Source organism: Triturus cristatus, chromosome 10, assembly GCF_964204655.1.
Source record: "Triturus cristatus chromosome 10, aTriCri1.1, whole genome shotgun sequence".
In the NCBI taxonomy this organism is placed as follows: domain Eukaryota; kingdom Metazoa; phylum Chordata; class Amphibia; order Caudata; family Salamandridae; genus Triturus; species Triturus cristatus.
This window is the reverse complement of record NC_140593.1, coordinates 451,628,541-451,647,329: the sequence shown is the minus strand read 5'-3', so window position 1 is coordinate 451,647,329 and position 18,789 is coordinate 451,628,541. Positions and strand designations below refer to the sequence as shown.

At 52.9% G+C, this 18,789-nt stretch overlaps 1 protein-coding gene across 2 annotated transcripts in view; it reads left to right on the top strand.

Annotated features, from left to right (window-relative positions):
- Positions 1–646: 646 nt before the first annotated feature.
- The window catches only part of NRP1 (neuropilin 1), a 230,756-nt gene continuing 212,613 nt past the window's right edge, over positions 647–18,789 (top strand). For both annotated transcript variants that reach the window (XM_085631861.1, XM_085631860.1), the window contains exons 1-3: positions 647–752; positions 973–1,638; positions 12,672–12,846. In XM_085631861.1, the coding sequence (XP_085487987.1) occupies positions 1,569–1,638; positions 12,672–12,846 (245 nt within the window). In that variant the 5' untranslated portion in view covers positions 647–752; positions 973–1,568. The remainder of the gene's footprint in view (positions 753–972; positions 1,639–12,671; positions 12,847–18,789) is intronic.

Sequence of the window (18,789 nt, the reverse complement as noted above, 5' to 3'; positions counted from 1 at the left end):
ACAGCGCTAAAAAAAAGAAAGCCAAACGCAGCGATCGGTTCACATTATTTCCCTGGGTCCCCGGGGTTATTTGTCTGGTGCACATGACCGATCCTTTGCCTTAATCCGCCAGCATCTGTAATCGCGTTGGCAGATCTCCGTGCACTGTAATCTCGACAGGATTAGAGCACAACTGTGGAGGGGAGCAGCGGTGTCACCTGCCGACCAGATACAAGCAGACAGAATAGATTTGATTGAACCTCGTGTTTTGTTCCCTCCAGCACACACATGTTGCCATCATATACGAAGTCACGCGCATGCACGCGCACTGCTTGAGCCCTCTGGGTCTGATACAGGGCGCGGGGAGATGTGCAGAACTGCGGGCCCCAGTAAGTGAAATGACAAGAGAGTGGGGGCCGTTGTGGGAGGGTTCATGTCTACGTTGGGGACCGTGCCTGCTTCTGAAGACGGGCTGGTCATTCCGTGCCCGCCTGAGCCCGGAGGTGGCTTGGCAATCTGCAGGCGCCCCCAGCAGCCCCAAGGCGCGGATGTCATCCCCCAGCCAAGGTGTTTTATAGATGAAGTTAGGAGCCCCCGGAGCTTTCCCTCTCCGGGGTTCAGCGTGGGCTGGGCAGGGGGAGGGTGTGGGCGGCCCGCCCCATGAGGCAGGGAGGGCTGGAGCCACGGATCCATGTGGAAACAGACCGTGGGAAGCGCGAGTCCCGCGTGGATTAAGTCACTGTCTTGGACGGAGCGCTGGAGGAAGCCTCGGGGTATGTGGCCGAGCCTACTTCCGCCCCTGCCTGGTAGTCAGCATCCTTCAGCGCCCTGAGGGCGGGGGTACTTGGGACACAGCGCTGGCAGGAGAGCTAGGTTATTCTCCACACACACAGGCTGGGTGGCAGCAGGGGAAAGGGGGAGGCTGCTGGGTCCCCGGGGGCTGTCCAGGCGCACGGAGCTGTCATTGACCTCTCCCTTTTCCCTCCTCTCCAGGGCACCAGGGAGCCTGTCCGCGCCTTCCTGCTGAGGCTCCGAGGAGGGGCGGTCTGCGTTCTTGGCTCTGCCGTGGGGTAAGAAGAGCGAGGCTTGGAGAGGAACAAGTGCGAGGCGCGCAGGAGCAAGGAGCCGTGCCCGAGTGCTGGAGGATGCAGACCTAGGGGCAGCGCGCTGGTCTCTGCACACCGGGATCTAGGGGGCACCGCACGCGGATACTGGAGGACTGCGGACTCTTCCATCTACAGCACACCCAGGATTTAGGGGACAGTGAGCGCCGGACCTGGGGGACAGTGCACGCCGGACGTGCACACCCTTGACTTAGGGGACAGTGCACGCCGCCCCTGCACAGCCGGAACTAAGGGGCAGTGCACGCCGTCTCTCCGCATCCAGGGGACAGTGCACGCCGTCTCTGCACACCCTGGACCTAGAGGAGAGCGCACGCCGCCCCTGCACACCCAGACCTAAGGGACAGCACCCGACGTCTCTGCACAGCCTGGACCCGCCACCCCTGGGGCCTGCGGATTGGCCGCTTCTAGGCGCTCTGAGGATTCTGCTGCTAACTCGGGTGGTTGGTCTTTCTGTACAAGCCCAGGATGCCCCGAGCTGGACTCGTCGTGCCCTGGCTGCTGCTGGCCCTGGCAGCGCCCGGGGCTCTGAGCAACGGTGAGTGAGCCACACGTGCACACGTGCAGTTTGTGTATGCATGTTCCATTGCTGCCTGCATGTATGTCATCTATGGGGTGAGGGTCAGGGTGCGGGTTCAAGGAATGGCAATATGGGTATTGTTGGTAATAAGAGTCACACATTAAGGGATCGGTGCCATATACACCAAGGTTGACTGAAGTTTTACGGGCATGTCTCCGCGAGTCACACTGAAAAACAAATATTAACAAATATTACGCACGCGCCTGAAACCCACACAGACCGTGTGACCTCTCACATTTAGGGTTGTATTGAATGCACGGAGGAATAGACATCTTTTAACAAGAAAGAGGTGAAATAACTGTGTTTTAGAGTTTGCCACTTCATACACAAAGATTGTATATGACGTTTCCACTCTATCGCGTTCAACATTTTTGGTGGTAGTGTTTCGGTCAGGTATGAGGTATCAGGGCGTCTTAATCAGAGTTTGGCAGCATTTTATTCACAGATTTTGCAAAACAGTGGTAGACACCCTCCAAGAGTGTCATGTGTAGTATTGGCAATTAATGCGCACCCGGACGGGAACAGACACACACCCAAACGCACACACCCAGATAGGCTCAACACAGACAAACACACACAGGCATACACAGACACACACAGGCGTCCACCCACCCTCACGGTGAGTGAACGAGAACGCAAAGCTACAGGCAGGACGACCACTGCCTCCAAACTTGAGAAGGGTCCTTTGTCATAAATGAAGCCATAGCCCGTGAATTAACGCCCCCCCCCCCCCCCACGTCTGTTAATAGTCCAGGGCTCTTGACGGATCTGTGAGCCGATATCAGTAATTTCAGACTGAAATCCAAAGCAGCCATAAATGTGGGGTTTTGCCGTGCGCCGGTTTCTTGCATGGAAGGTTACCCACAATTTGTGCCCTTGTCTGCCGTAATTGCGCGCTGCCTTCCCCTCTACGAAGATGTGAGGCGAGGCGCTGCCTGCCCCTCTCCGGAGTCATAACATTGACAACATGAAAAGTCCCCTCAGAATGTATGAGCCTCGGAGTTGTCGTCCCTCTCACGAGACAGACCGCTCAGCGCAGGTTTTGCATGTTATGAGTGAGTGGAGACGCCAGCAATGTGAGGAAACCACAAACCACTCTTTCTGGGCACAGAAACAGGCACGCTAATTGTGTTCACTACTGGTATCCACTCTGCCAACGCTGACAGACAATCTAACACACAGGGAATATAAAATGTGCCAAAGATCACACTAGGACAGGCAAGGAGGATCTGGGAGACACTATGTAACCCCATTTATTAATGTGTGGACACTTTTCTATAAAGCTCTGGGTATCTCCGTTCTTTCGCTTCAGTGCGCTAGGCGTCGCGGTATACTTCTCCGGTGTGATCAGCAGATGGTGTGTGAGTGTTATTTCCAGAGCTCAGTCCGCGGGGCCGGGCGACTGTCTTATCTCGATGAGACACACACTGGGCGTGTGTGTAATCGTCTGCACGGGGCTGACGTCCATTTCCAGACAGATTGCGCGACCAGGGGACCCCCTATGACACTGCAGGGCACAACTGCCGTACAACTACTCAGGCCCAGAGGCCACGCCACCACTTAGGGGCATACAAGATTCGGGTTCTGCTCAAACACCTGCTATTTACACTGACTGGAGCACATGTATTTTACGGCTGTGGTTGGTCTTTAGAACCAAGAGATACCCGGGTCGGATCCCGGCTTTCCCAAAAATCGTGTGATCTCTTACAAAACTGTTAAAAACCCCTTGCCTTGCCTTCCCCATCTGCCAAAACTTGGATCGCTTGAAATAGATTATGTTTAACATATTTAGACAATATTCGGCCATTCTTTTGAGGGTGGGTTCAGTTCATGGCAACTATTCCACACACAGTAACCAGTCCCTTCACTGGCAGGCAGCGAACAGCCGGCAGACTCCGGGTGAACCTGGGCAGGGCCGAGGCTTGGGGTGACTCCATCTCAGCAGGCTTTGGATCGGGTACCCCAGGGGAGTAATCACCGCATTCACGGCCTCAGGCGAGCACAACACTCACGCCTGAGCCCCCTGCAGACGGGCAGGTAAAAAGGCCTCTGTCCTTGTGGGTCTGCCTCCGAGGCCCAGACAGAGCCGAGTCCGGGCCGTGTATCTTATCACTTGTCTGCCTCTAAGGCCACGATAGTAAGGCGTGGGCCTGGCAGTCCTCAGTCCGCCTACTCTGGAGTCCGGGCGGAGGCCGAGGCCTCCTTTTCTCCTCTAGTGTTACTTCCTCAGAGGCTTAGACGGCCGAGTAACCCCGCTGGACTGGCAGGGGCTATCTACCCATGACGCCTCCTCTGGAGCCCGGGCAGAGTCAGAGCTGAGGGTCGCCGACATCCCTCGGTGTCACTGCCTCAGAGCGCGGAGTGACCCTGCTGGACCGGCACGGGCCTCTGTCTCCACAGTCCGCCTCCACTGGAGCCCGGGCAGAGCCTGAGCTGAGGGTCGCCAGGCATCCCTCGGTGTCACTGTCCTAGAGAGTGAAGTAACCCTGCTCTATCTCCACAGTCCTCTCCTCCGGAGCCCTGGCAGAGCCTGAGCCGAGAGCCGCCTTCTCTTCCTCGGTGCTATGCTTCAGCCTGGCCGATAGGGGCCTCTGCCTCTCCAGAGCACCTCCTCTGAAGCTCGGGCAGCCCTGAGCCCGGGCTCGTCCACCTCCCTGTCACTGCCTACGAGGTCCCTGGAGCAGGGAGCGCGGCCTGTCGGGTGACTCTTCTAGGCCCTGATCTGGGTCACCGGCCTCCAGAGGCCCTTCCGGGTGTTATACAGCCCTGTGGGCTGGAAGCCAGGGCCGCCCGGCCTCTCTGCCGCCTCTCCAGCTATCAGCATGCAGCTCGCTTCGGACCCTGGCTCTGAGCTGCTAAATCACAATAGAAGAGCGGGACCTGACAAGGGTAAAGGCACACACAACTGCACGTGCACTTACAGGACTAGGCTCGGGCGGCAGGACCCTGTAAACATGTTTAATAATTCATTCCTTGGTCCCAACTGCTTTTCTGTGGTTGCGGATTATGCATGTATTGCAAATTAAAATTATAGAGTTCCCAAGCAACATAGCAAGACCCCCTGACCCAGGGTGGTAACGCAGCTCCTGCATTCCTTGTAGGTGCAGGTTCGTCCCCAGCCCCTCGGGCCCTCCAGTCCTTCAGAGCATGGCCCGTTCCACTCCAAGGCCAATGAATGAGATATGGGAGACTCAGGGGCCCTCCATACTTTCTACAGGGGGTGCATCATTTTCAGTTAGACCACTGCCTTGACCATCTTAAAACGGCTATAGGGGTAGATGGTGTGTGTGCTGTGCATGTGTGCTGTGTCACAGCTGCACGCGTCTTGAAGACTGACATCTGTGCATGTGTGCTGTGTCTCTACATGTCTAAAAGACTGACATGTGTGCTGTGTCACTGTATAAACATGTCTAAAAGACTGACATCTGTGCACGTGTGCTGTGCCACTGATGCACATGTGTAAACGATGGACATCTGTGCAGGCTTTAGAATTTAGATGTAGGCTGTGTTGTTAATGTAAAGTCCAAACAGCGGGGCCTAAGGCCTCTAACAGGCTCAGGTTGCAGGATGCACACCACTTAAAGGCTATATGTTGCAGGTTCACCCCCTACGGCTGTATAAACCATAACAACGTAGGACGTGGGCTGGAGAACCCTTTTAAAGTGTGGGGGCGGGGGCAGCACACTATTACGTGGGTAAAGGGTGAGGGTGCTCTCCTAAAGAGCTTTGCCTACGTTTGGGTGGTGGGTAGCTTCAAAGTCCTACGAGGCAGGGCCCTTACAAGGGAGGGTCAGAAGTGGTGCCCTGGGCACCCAGCTCTTCAGGGCCACGCAGCCCTTTCACAAAGTGTATTTGTAGAGTAAAGCGTAGGCCTGCCCTGTTAACATATGACAGGACAACTAAAGGCCACTCACTGGGTGGTGTCAGAGGCGGGAGCTGCCCTGTAACAGAAAGCCATCTTTTCATTCCTGATAACAGTTTTTCTGCTTAGAGCGAGGGGAGGGATAGCGTCAACGACTTTTTTTTAAATACGTTTTTTTTCAAGAGGCCCCGCAAAATTCTTTGCCCCGGCCTGCTGCAAGGGCCCACGCGCCGAATGCCTTTTCATCTTCACCTGTGCCTTCCCCGGAGCAGACTGCAGCGCGCTTGAGGTTCCCCAGCCCAGCTGACTGTGGTGTGTTGTTTTGCACCGAGACACGCACACAACCACAGGCGCGCGCGCCCCATCCTGTCATTTCACCCTGAAAACCCTTTGTGCCAGAGGCAGAGCCGCTGACGGTACTTTATAAACCATGCACCAAAGCGAGCGGAGCGCGGCGCCCTGCCCAGATAAATAGCCCCTGCAAGTCAAACAAAAACACCAGTCACTGAACAAACAGCCTAATCCGTCCTCTTTATTCTTCCTAATGTATTGCAAATTATTCCTCCAAAGCCTGTAGCTCTATGCATTTTTGATGCGCTCTTCGGCTTTCATTTCCATATGACCTGTTTTCCTTGAGTAAGGGCTCGGTGCGACTCGGTATTCTTGCTGAGAGCGAGGGAAGCTGCTCCCCTTCCTCGGGGAATCTATTAAAAGTGTTGGATCCGATTTTATGCGAACAATTACCGCGGAAAGGTGGTGCGTGGAGACTTCCTGGAGTCGCACGTGCTGGGGGCGCGTGCCTGTTGTCGAGGAACTGGGTGAAGGGTGCGCGCCGGGGCGCCGGGACCCGGGGGTGAGGGGAGAGTGTGGGGTGAGATGTTGCGGCCCAAGAGAGTGCTGGGACTAGGGAGCTGAGTGTACTGCTGCCCGGGAGGGGGGCTTGGAGGCCGAGGGTGGGGGTAAATGTGCAGTTGTTACACCCAAGGGGGGGTGGCTGAACAATAGAGGTGAATGTGCTACCTCGCCACCGGGAGCTGAAACATGGGTGCCTAATGTGTGGGTACAATCGTGTGGGCTGGGAAGGGTACAGGTGGCTGAATCAGTCTTAGTACTTAGGGGTGGGGTCAGGACTGACGCTACACGTTCTGCGTCACTTGCGGATGCCGAAGACAAGGGAAGTGAAGGAGCACTCTCATTGGGTGGCAGCGAGAGGTGCTCACTGTGTGGCAAAAACCACAGGTGCTAGTTTGTACACTCAGGTGCCAGAGGCTGGGGCGGCGATGGCGAATAACCTCCGAAGAGCTTGGATGCTGATTGTGCAGCAGCTCTCACGGGTGCCAGAGGCAGGGCTATTGATTGTGCAGCAGCTCTCACAGATGCCAGGCAGGGATGCTGATTGTGAGGATAGGATTGGTGGAGTGGTGCACTGCTCGTTATTGTGACAATAGTAGTCAATTAGTCAATGAGCCTTGATGTTTAGTAAGTCTTTAGTAATTCTTTATTTTCCAAAAAGAGGTTGCCAGCCAACGCGTTTCGTTCATGAAATGAACTTTTTCAAGGCATGTGTAAGTATTCTTAGTGGATAAGAGCAGTGAGATGGAAAGTATTCCGCGCTGGGGGCCGCCTTGGTAAGGGCCTGTGTGCGCATAATCTGGAAGGCGGGCTTAAAGTCGAGCTGTCCGCTTCTGTTGGGATGCTGATTGTGCACCAGCTGTCACATGTGCCAAGACAGGGGCGCTGATTTTGTAGGAGCTATCATAGGTGCCAGAGTCAGAGCTAGTGATTGTGTAGCAGCTCTCACCAGGCAGGGATGCTGATTATGCACAAGTTGTCAAATGTGCCAAGGCAGGGGTGCTGATTGTGCAGCAGCTCTCACGGGTGCCAAAGGCAGGGATGCTGACTGTGTAGCAGCTCTAACAGGTGCCAGAGGCAGGAATGCAGATTGTGCAGCAGCTCTCACAGGTGCCAGAGGCAGGGATTCCGATTGTGCTGCAGCTGCCAGATGTGAAAACGCAGGGATCTGATTGTGCTGCAGCTCTCACTGGTACCAGAGGCAGGGATGTTAATTGTGCAGCAGATCTCACACATGCCAGGAGGAAGATTGATAATTGTGCTGCAGCTCTCACAGGTGCCTAAGGCAGGAATGCAGATTGTTCAGCAGCTCTCACAGGTGCCAGAGGCAGGGATTCTGATTGTGCTGCAGCTGCCAGATGTGAAAAGGCAGGGATCTGATTGTGCTGCAGCTCTCACTGGTGCCAGAGGCAGGGATGTTAATTGTGCAGCAGATCTCACACATGCCAGGAGGAAGATTGATAATTGTGCTGCAGCTCTCACAGGTGCCTAAGGCAGGAATGCAGATTGTTCAGCAGCTCTCACAGGTGCCAGAGGCAGGGATTCTGATTGTGCTGCAGCTGCCAGATGTGAAAAGGTAGGGATCTGATTGTGCTGCAGCTCTCACTGGTACCAGAGGCAGGGATGTTAATTGTGCAGCAGATCTCACACATGCCAGGAGGAAGATTGATAATTGTGCTGCAGCTCTCACAGGTGCCTAAGGCAGGAATGCAGATTGTTCAGCAGCTCTCACAGGTGCCAGAGGCAGGGATTCTGATTGTGCTGCAGCTGCCAGATGTGAAAAGGCAGGGATCTGATTGTGCTGCAGCTCTCACTGGTGCCAGAGGCAGGGATGTTGATTGTGCAGCAGATCTCACACATGCCAGGAGGAAGATTGATAATTGTGCAGCAGCTCTCACAGGTGCCCGAAGCAGTGGGTTTCATTGTCAGCTACACCAACAGGTGCTGGAGGTGGCCCTGCTGATTGTGCAGCTGCTTTCATAGCCCAGAGGCAGTGGTGCTGATGATACAGTAATATCCCCAGATGCAGTATACAGGGATGCTGATTATGCAGCAGCTCTCAAATGTGCCTGAGGCTGTGGTGATGATGGCAGAGTACCATCCTCATGTGCCTGAGGCAGGGATGCTGATTGTGCAGAGGCTCCCACAGGTGCCAGAGGGATAGATGCTGATTATGCAGCCGCTCTCACGTGTGCCTGAGGCAGTGGTACTGATGGCAGAGTATAATTCCCACGTGCCCGAGACAGGGATGCTGACTATGCAGAAGATGACACTGTTGTCAGAGGCATTGATGCTGATTATGTGGCAGCCGTCACACATGCCTGAGGCAGTGGTGCCGAAGGTGGCATATCCTTCTTAGGTGCCAGAGGCAGGGGCGCACATTGTGCAGTCAGGGGCATAACGGAGACCCTCTGCAGCACCGGTCACACATGGATCCTCAACCTTTTCAGGGGACCCGATACATTCAGCCCCAGGCCAATGAACATCTGTGAGATATGGGATACTCAGGGGCCCCTCATTACATTCTGGAGGGCGACTCTACCATTTTGCGTTATGCCACTCTGTGCAGCAGCTCCCGCAGGTACTAAAAGCAGGGATGCTGATTGTGAAGAAGTTTTCACGTGTGCTAGAGGCAGTTGTGCTGACGGTAGAGTATCACCCACATTTGTGAGATGCAGTGATGCTGATAAGTACCACAGGTGCCAGAGCAGGTGGTGCTGGTGATGGGTACCACCCACAGGTGCTAGAGGCAGGGACGCTGATTATTCAGCTGCTCATTCCAGTGCCACAGACCTAGGTGCTGATTGTTTAGCAGTTTGCACATGTTCCAGAGGTAGGGATTGGGGCTTTAAGTGGGATAAAAAAGTAAGGGGTCTCAAAAAGGGGTGTGGCCAATGTAATTAAGGGTGTGGCTTGATTCTCAAAAAGTGAGACTATAAATTAAACATGACTGATATCTGTGGACGGGGCGGAGTGTCTGAGTCACTCTTATGTTCACTCTATGCTAGACATGTACACACTTTTTCTCCCCACGCCTTCCATCTGCATATCTTACACCTCATCTCTTTCCTCTTTAGAACCCTCTTTTTACTCTCTCCGGGCTGCACTTCCTCACATCTCCTTCACTTCACCGCCCAAAACACACAACACACTCACCTGTAAGCCCTGCATTTTCTTTTACTTTTGCCTTTTCAATATTTTGACAACTGTGTATCTCTTTCACACACATTTGTACAGAATCAACATTGGAACTGGAATACATTCTGTTGCTCTGTGCACTCTGCAGAGAGGCCAATGATTGGATGACCATATATTTTGAACACCATTTTGACCCACTGACAGGCACTGTGAGAAACTTGCAATGCCTTCAGTCTAAACACCAGAGTCAATCGTGGCCGTTATAAACACCTGGAGGTGATTCAGTTCAAAGAAGCACTGTACAGGAGAAATATGTTAGATGAAAAATAGCAACACAGAGCATCCTGGAAATAGCTGGCACTCGCAAGGGAATGCAAGAGTAAGAAAAATGACTGTGCAGGAGTTCCCACGAGTCCCAGAATCAGGCATGCTGACTGTGCAGCTGCACCTAAAGGCATCAGAGAAGGAGGTGATGACAGCAGCGCCCACGGGCGCCAAATGCCCAGGGGCTGTCAACCGGGTACGGCCCACATGTCCCCGATGAAGGGCACTTTTTTTTTTTGCATATGTATAGAGAGAGAGAGAGAGCGACCCGAAGGTATCGGAGCGCTTTACATGAGCACCAGTTAAGTTACAGAGGGACACATTCATTTTTAGGTCTCGCCTGACCCAGCGCATGCACTGGTCTGGTGAGACTTATTGAGAGGGCTCCAAAAAGTGCTATCAGGCCAGCATAGAGCTACAGTGCATGTGCGCGCTTTACAGCTTCGATGTTTGATCGTGATCGCGATCACTTTCACTTTCGCGGCCACAGGGCCGCTTGGCATAGCCAATAGGTCTCGCTTTTGGGACCTTATAAGTATTTAGTTATGCAACTGTTGCATGGCTAAACACTTATAAGGTCCCAAAGGCGAGACCTATTGGCTATGCAATGCTTGTTCTGGTAGGCACAGGGAGATTAAGGGATTTGCCCAGAATCACAGGATGTTGAGCCCACGCCAAGGCTTGAACCTGGTTCCCCACCTCCGTCAGCAGCTCTGGCCGTTAGGCCACATCCACTTCCCTGATTTAGCAACTGCGCTCAAAGGTCCCAGAGGCGCCGGAAGCAGAAGTGCTGAATTCCACAGTGCCCACAGGCGTGCAGTGATTGGCCAGAGGCCGGTGGGTGCAAGATTTAGGAGGTTTTACCTGGGCAAGGCAGTGCATGCTGCTGGAATTAAACGTGCAGAGTGAGTTGAACTTTTCTGTCTTTATTGCTCTGTCTTTGAAAACTTGATCAGTGTGCTGCACTTTAAGGCCTGTTCTCTCCCTCTTTTCATATGAACTGCCCCTCCCAGGAGACATCACACAGACCTCATTACATTCTGCAAGGGGCCCCATCATTTGTTGTTCACCCTTTCACCTGTCTAATGTCCCGAAGAGGGCTGCTATTCTGCGGCGGGAAAACTAGACCCACTGAGGCGCGGGTTCATTGGTGTCTCCTTTAGATGACAAGTACCTCGGACAGCCATTCGTGGGTGTTGTAGGCAGCTCAGATGCATTTCCCGTGTGAACAAAAACACTACACGTGGGGCGGCCTATTTGCTCTACAAGCAGCCTCATGCGCCCCCTTGCGTTGGGTCGGAACAGTGGTGCTGCGGAGAAGCAGGCCGGGCCCGTCTCCGGGACCTCCAGGGCTGTTCTTGCTGCTGGTGCACATTTTGCATTTTAAATCATGGACCCAGCCCCCCTGACTGGAAATGACTGTACCACCAGTGGACTAGAGGGGCCCAAGTCTGTCCCTGCGCCTACTGAGGGGGTCGGTGATATCGCCCAAAATCCGGCCTTTGTGCTCTCGCTGCCTATCACCGGTACAAGCAAATGGCGAGAGGGATACATCAAAAGTGTCTGGGTGCTGCAGTGGCGGCTCACATAGGTCGTGCTGCCCTCCCCCGTCCTACCGCCTCGCAACACTCCCTATGCGAGCCGCTTCTTACTCAGTGGGTGGCCCTTCTAAAAAAAAAAAAAAGCATTCCACGCAGCTTCTTTCGGTTCACAAAGTTTTTCCTTAAGATTTCGCACCAGGGTCAGCTCTCAAGTTATTTTTAACCCCGTCCATTTTCGGAGAGCGCGGTCATACTCCCATTGTTTCAAGCGCCTTATCACTCCCCGGGCAGCCTCCAGATAAGGCGCTGTGTTTGTCCACAACCGCCCTGCAGCCTCTCAAGGAGTCTCCAATTAGGAACAGACGTGTTTATCTTTCTGGGACATTGCTTTGATACGCTCGACATGCACGGGCAGGCCTCCTCGGAAGGGGCAGTGAAACCCACTCATTTCTACCGGCCCGACTGCACCCACTTGCTTCACTGTGCCTGGCTCCAGGTCTGGGGTGCTAGCAGGCCCCGCTGGAGCGGTCAGATGGGCGGACTGATAAGCACGGATATCACAGCAGACGCGCTCTGGGGCCGATGTCCCGCAGCGGACGGGGCTATCAAAACACTTCACAGCCAGTTAAGCAGACTTTCTCGGGCTCTATCCTTTTAATGCGCATCTCTTAACGAGATTACGCTTTGGAATGACGAGGCCCCTTTAAAGGAGCACCCCAGGCGCGTCTGATGCCCTTTGGTGGCATGTAGGGGCTCTGTAATCAGCAAGGCGACGTCCTATCTCAGCTGATTAACTTTCACCCTTTTAGAGCCCAATCTGCATGCCTAATACAGTATCAACAATTATTGTGATAGAGGCTCCCACGGTACAGTGCTGTTAACTTTTTACTGGTTGGAATAAAACTGGAGGGGGTTGGAATACAATTCAGTTTAATTGGTGAAGGCATCTATAAGCAATGAAAGTATATACATATGAACATTTTTAGGACACATTCAAAGTGCTTGGACAATTGTCCAATGTGGTTCCAAAAACGGTTACACGATCCTGGCATTTCAGCCACGAGAGCTTTTAAGTGTTTCAACTTATGTAGACAAGGCATGCAATGGGACATTAAACTGCAAGTCCCACAATGCAATGCTCCGTTAGCTGAAAAGCCAGGAATGTATGTGTTGAATGGCAGAGGACCATGTAGCCCATAAGGAAATGTTTTGGAGAAAATGCAATCATTTATTATCAAAATGCTTGCCTTAATGTAATTTTCAACACTTTTCAGATAAATGCGGGAAAAACATCAAAATCGCGAGCCCCGGATACCTCACTTCGCCCAACTACCCGCACTCCTACCACCCGAGCCTGAAGTGCGAATGGCTTATCCAGGCCCCCGACCCCGACGAGAAAATTATGATCAACTTCAACCCACACTTCGACCTGGAGGACCGAGAGTGCAAGTAAGTGTTGCGCGCCAGCGAGGGTCTGCAGCGACATCTAGTGGATGGAAGGCGGGAGGGCATGCCGCGCGCTGTGCCCGGAGGCAGCGCGCGGCTCGATCTGTGGCGCAGATAGCGTTTGAGAGTTCAAGGCAGATGTGACCACGTGTCCGTGCCCTTCTCCATGACAGATAAAGCGTGCTACTGACACACACACACGCACATTACCTCATATCTCGCCTGTAAGCCCCGTGCTACCCCGCTTGTGGCTGCATTCACCAAACATCGGATTTGTTAGGAGAAATTGACTTAAAGGTGATTGTAATGTAGTATTAGGATTGAAAAATGAGAACAATGAATGAATCGCTTTACAGCACCATTTGTGTCTTACAACCGCTGGTGTTTGACTTGGCGTTGTTCGCCTTACCATTTATTCTTCGATATAACACAGTGCTATTTGTGCTATCTATATGCTGGTGAGTTTTGTGTATTTTCAAGTTGGCCAGTACTGCCTTAAAGTACGTTTATTTTAGATTTAAAAAAAATCACATCCATCGATAGACAAGTCTAGTTAGGATTGATTAAGCAGTCAGTTTCATAGGTTTCATACATGGAGCAAAGACTCGGAGGTCGTAATACGTAGACACCCAGGCCTGGGGAGTGGGCCTTAGCAAAGTGAATTTCGACTCTCTGGATGCTCGTCTCATTCAGCCTTTCACTCACATATAACTGGTGCAGCAGGTGCAGTTGCACCGAGGCCCAGGGATACGAAGGTACCATTGTTCTCCACTTTTGCTTCCCTTTCCTAACCAACCCTTGGTCCAGAGAGGCCATTTCCCAGCCTGGCATAAGGCCGCTCGGCGTTTTGCTTACTACTGAAGATTCTACTGTGAGGCGTGCGTGTTCCACACCTGGAGTCATTTGGCCTTAGACCGCAGCGGCACCGGAAACGCGTCCGAGCCCGTGCCTGTGATGGCAAACGTGAACGTCCTGATGTCACTTGCTGCTGCCACTTTCCCAGGGCAGGTTGCCCTCCCCCTGAGGGGACGCGCCAGTTCTTTGCTTATCGATCAGCTCGGGTGTCTGATGGGGCCTGATTTCATTATGGCGCAGGCAGACCCCAGCTGCCTGTATAATAACGCGGCTTCCATCCCGGGGACACGCGCTTCATTTCTTCTGACAGGACTGGGCTGCCTGTCGCTCCCTGAGTCTTCTTTGTTTTGCATAATCCAATATCGTGACTGTAGCTTCCCGTTTAAGTTATGCTTCGGAATATTAGTTTCCTCCTTTTGAGCGGCTCGGTGTGTTTCATCTCGCCGCTGTGCGTGAGCGGTAGGGGCGGGGGAGCTGAGCGCCCCCTCAGTGTAAACATTTCCTCCTCGTGTTTTGCTGCGCGCAGAAATAATGGTCTGTCTTCTCAGGGGAGGCTGTCTCTGAATATCAATCTTCCCTGCAAGTTGAGTCCATTGACGCTTCCTATCCAGGAGAAGAATAACCCCCCGGAGATGGTAGCGCCTTATTGTTTCTAGAGTTCATCTTTTTCTGAAGGTTGGGGCTGGCTCGGTGACCGAGGCAGACGCACAATGGCGTTTGTAATCACTCAAAGGCAGAGAAAAGTATCGGATGCGGAGCGACAAGGGGTGTAGCTAATATAGTGCAGCAGGAGCTGTGGCACCGGGACCAACGCACATCTGGACTCCAATTGTGGCTGTATTTCACTTTAAAACTGTGGCCACAGGAGGGAGGGAGGCATGTCCGTTGCCTGCACGAGGGCCCATGGCGCCCTTGCTAGCCAGTGGGAGAGTCGAATTTAGCAGGAACAGCCAGTGAAGTCACAGCCGCCACAAACATGCACCGATGCAGTACAGGGTAAAGGGAACAAGCAGAGGCATGTATGGGGTCAAGAAGACACAGATAGACACAGAACCCAAGCATCCACACAGAGGCGTGGGCAGGAACACACAGGCACACACAGACACATCAGGATATAGAAACCCAGACGCACAGCCACAGGCTAACAGATCACACACCTAAGTACAGCACGCACAAAGGCACACACAGAAGTGTGCACCGCGCGTGTTTGTATACGTGTTTGAGACAGTGAGGGAGATAATTAAGTTTTCAGTTCCTTAAGAAGAAGTTTCCTCTACTGACACAGAGACTCAGATGAATTTATAACATCTGCACATTGTTGTGTACCATCGACAAATACATATTGGCATAATTTACGCGGAATGTATCGCCTCCTTGACTAAAATCTTCCCCTAAATCACAATGTATCTCTTTGTTAAGTTAACGCTTGGGCTCTGCTCTGCTATGTATCTCTCAGACGGGCCCTTCTGCTGTCTTCATTTCTTCAAAATATACTCGCAACACACAACAGATCCCAGGCTTGCGAGGCTCCTTCCCAGCGAGTGCCAGACAGCCTGCCCTTAAGGCCACATATTTTAAAAAATAAATAAATACAGCCCGCAGTGACCGTCAGGGGCCTGTTAAACACAACTTTCAAAACTGCTTTGAATTAACTCCAGTTTACAAGACGGCGGAATGAATCACCCGCTCAAAGTGGCTGTGAGAAAAACGAACTCGGTCGGGTTACGAGAGTGTGTGAAGAAACCAGCGCCGAGGAAGGGACGAGGGGCCAAGAAAACAGATAGGGCGGGCCGCTGAAAGAAACGAGCGCCACCGAAAGGCTGACAAGGGCTGGGAACGATAGCTGGGGCCCCTGGGGAGGAGGCAGGGGCCTGGGAAGACTCACCCCACTCGGTGAAATGATTAGGAATGCAGGAAACTGAGATACCGGGAATGGACGGGGACGGTAGTGTCAGCATCCGATGCTGGGGTTTGCAGGCCCAGGCCCACTGAAGAGCCCTTTACAAAGCTACAGGCAGGGCACAAGTCCTAAAAAAAGAAGTGGGGGGACGCTGTCACCGGAAGTGACGTCACAACAGGAATCTCATGAAAAGAAGTGGGGGGACGCTGTCACCGGAAGTGACGTCACAACAGGAATCTCATGAGTATTCATATGCCTTTAGATGACGGGGCATTTCACAGCACTGCTACCCCTGGTCTGTTCCTCGATGTCCTTTGCAACCCTCCCTCCCCCCCACTCCCCCGAGGGGGTGCCCCAGTTGCACAACGAAGTGCTCAAAAGTGCACAAGATACAGAAGGACACACATTCCAAGCGTTAACCGCCAACGCCTGCTCGCTCCGCCTCCCAACCACTCCAGCCTGCACACACCACCGGTGCCTCTTAAAGTCTCCAATTACAAATATTAGCATATCTTTGGTAATTTACGGGAAACTTCCCTCCCAACCGGGCTCTCTGCTCACACAATGCTGTCCAGCTTTTGGGCAGGGGGGACGGCGTCCACCCGGAAAAACCTGGTAAAATAAGTGGGGGGACGCCGTCCACCCGCGTGGTACCCCGACTCGAGCCCTGGCTACAGGCCGCCCCCACTCCTCCCAGCGAGCCTGCTTTAAAGTAGAGTTTTGCCACGTCTTTAATAAACAAAATATCACACAGACAGAAAGAGAGGAACTAAACAGGGGGAAAGCAGAATCTGGAAGGGGAGGTGACGTGAAAGGAAGTGGGCGTGTATAGCCTCAGATGGTGCAAGACTAGTTCCCACGACTGTCACACGTAGTATAGCCAGTGTGTCATGGGCTATAGTGCAAGGAAGGAAATGGCCTTTGCTACTGTTTTAGCGCTGAAGTAAAGCAATAATCATGGTTCAGTGGCCCCCCCGCCTAGGGTAACCAGACGTAGAGAAGCAAAAACCAGGACAGGCCAGACATAAACGTAGGACAAAAGTTCAGCATTTTGTCAAGACCTGTTGTTAATTCCGAAACATTAATTACCTATTGGCGATCGCCAGTAGGTAGTTATAGTTAGGACCTAGTTTCCAAAGAAAGAACGTTTTTTCATTTGCCAATAACTTTAGTGTTGTTTGACGAATCCTCGCAAAATTTTGAAAACGAATATGCCAGTCTCTTTAGTTGCTGTCTTGACAATCTTGGGGTGATCCGTCAATCAAGCGGGGGCCGAGTAAAAAGGGGGTCCCAAAACGCTTTTTCTCTATGTTAATTTCCATAGGAAACTTTAAACACAGCTACAGCACGAACTGCTGAACAGAATGACACCAAATTTGACAGAAAGGTAGCTCTTGGTCCAGAAAGAAACTTTTTTGTTAAATGGTGTAAATCCATTCAGTAGTTACTAAGAAATTTAAAGATTTCTCAGCTCTACAACTGAGGATGCGGTGTATCCGCGACCCCGCCCCAATCTCGTGCCTGAGATCTGATTGGCTGCCAACACTTCAAACCAGCAAGTGTTGGCAGCCATCTTGTGAGTCGGTTGAACCAAGTCAACCAAGTAACAAGAAAAAAGAATTAAAAAAAAGAAAAGTGGGCAGGGTAGAAACACCCTGACACCCTAGGCCTCTCTTTTTTTGGTGGGGGGGAGGGTTTGGGGGGTTGGGTTCCCACAGGGACCCTCCAGGGCCATAAAAGCAATTTATGGAGAAAAAAAACTCAGCGGAAGTCGCATTGGATTCACGATTCCCGCCAAAAATGAAAAAAAAATGGAGCACGGTCTTCTGTGCTTCATTTAATTTAGGTCCCGGGTGGGCCAGGTCCCAGGGGCATTATGAAAATAATGATGGGGGTCCCAGTGGGTCCCCCGCTGCTCCGCGGACTGCCACCTCCCCGTGGCTGAAGACAAAAGGAATGTGGGGGGGGGCACGTGGTCCTCCCGCAGCCCCGGGGTCAGCCACCAACTTGGGGATATTAAATGATAATGCATGGGGGGCTCCAATTCCCCCACACAGCACCAGGGACCGCCACCTCCCTGGGGTTATATCAAATAATAATACATTGGAGGCTTTGGCCCCCACACGCAGCCCCGGGGACCACCACCTTGCCGGGACACACACACAACAATTAAGGGGGTCTGTTGCAGGCCCCCAGGGACCACCACCTTCCTGCGGCTTACTTCACAAAGGAGGAGGGACGGGCAGCACCCCTCCAGGAGTCCTACATGGTCCTGGAGACCGCCACCCCCCAGGGCTGGCTCCAGCAAAGTCCCTGGGTGCCAACCCCAGGGAAATTGCAGTTCGATATGGCTCCTGCCTCGCCATAGCAAACACTGCTGTGCTTCATGGAAGCAAGAGCATTAAAAATGCTCCAGCTTCCACGAAGCAGAGCAGAATTGCTTTTGGACAGAGGGATCTGCGTGTTAGCAGAATCCTCTGTCCAAAAGCAATGCCGGCTCCCGCAGGAGGCAGGGAGACGGCAGGTACCGTGGGGGCATTTAGGCTCCCCCCACAGTCCCCAATGAGTTGGCCATGTCCCTGAGAATGGCGTTCCCGGAGCAATATCGGCCTGGGGAAGGGGGTCGCGCTGACCCTCCTCCCCATTTTAGAAAAAAAGTATGAAGGCCTGGCCCTGGGGACTGGGGTACCCAGGGCTGAAATAGGCCTGGGGTGGGGGACCGCATGGCACCCCATCCCTTTAAAAAAAACATAAATAAAGGCCTGGCCCCAGAGGATGGGGTCCTCGTTCCGAAATTGGCCTCAGGATGGGGCTGTTTAATTTTTTTTTATTAAATGGCAGGCCCTGTGGTCTGGTGTCCCCCGGGCCAAAATTGGCCCAGGGAAGGGGGGCCACGCGCCCCCCTTCCTTTTTCTATAAAATAAAAAAAACAAAAAAGCCGGGCCCTATCGGATGGGTTCCCCAGGGTCGTAATCGGCCCGGGGAGGGAGGCCGCGAGGCCCGCTCCCCATTTTTATAATAGACTGGCCCCAGGGGATAGGGTCCCTGGGGCAGAAATCAGCCAAGAGAAGGAGGGCTAGGCAGCCTCCCTTCCCCAAAAAAGTATTAAAAAAAAAAACACACCCCCTTCACCACCACTCTGCAAACACACCTCCACGGGCAGTGGTGGTTGGGGAATAAAACCCCCTTCA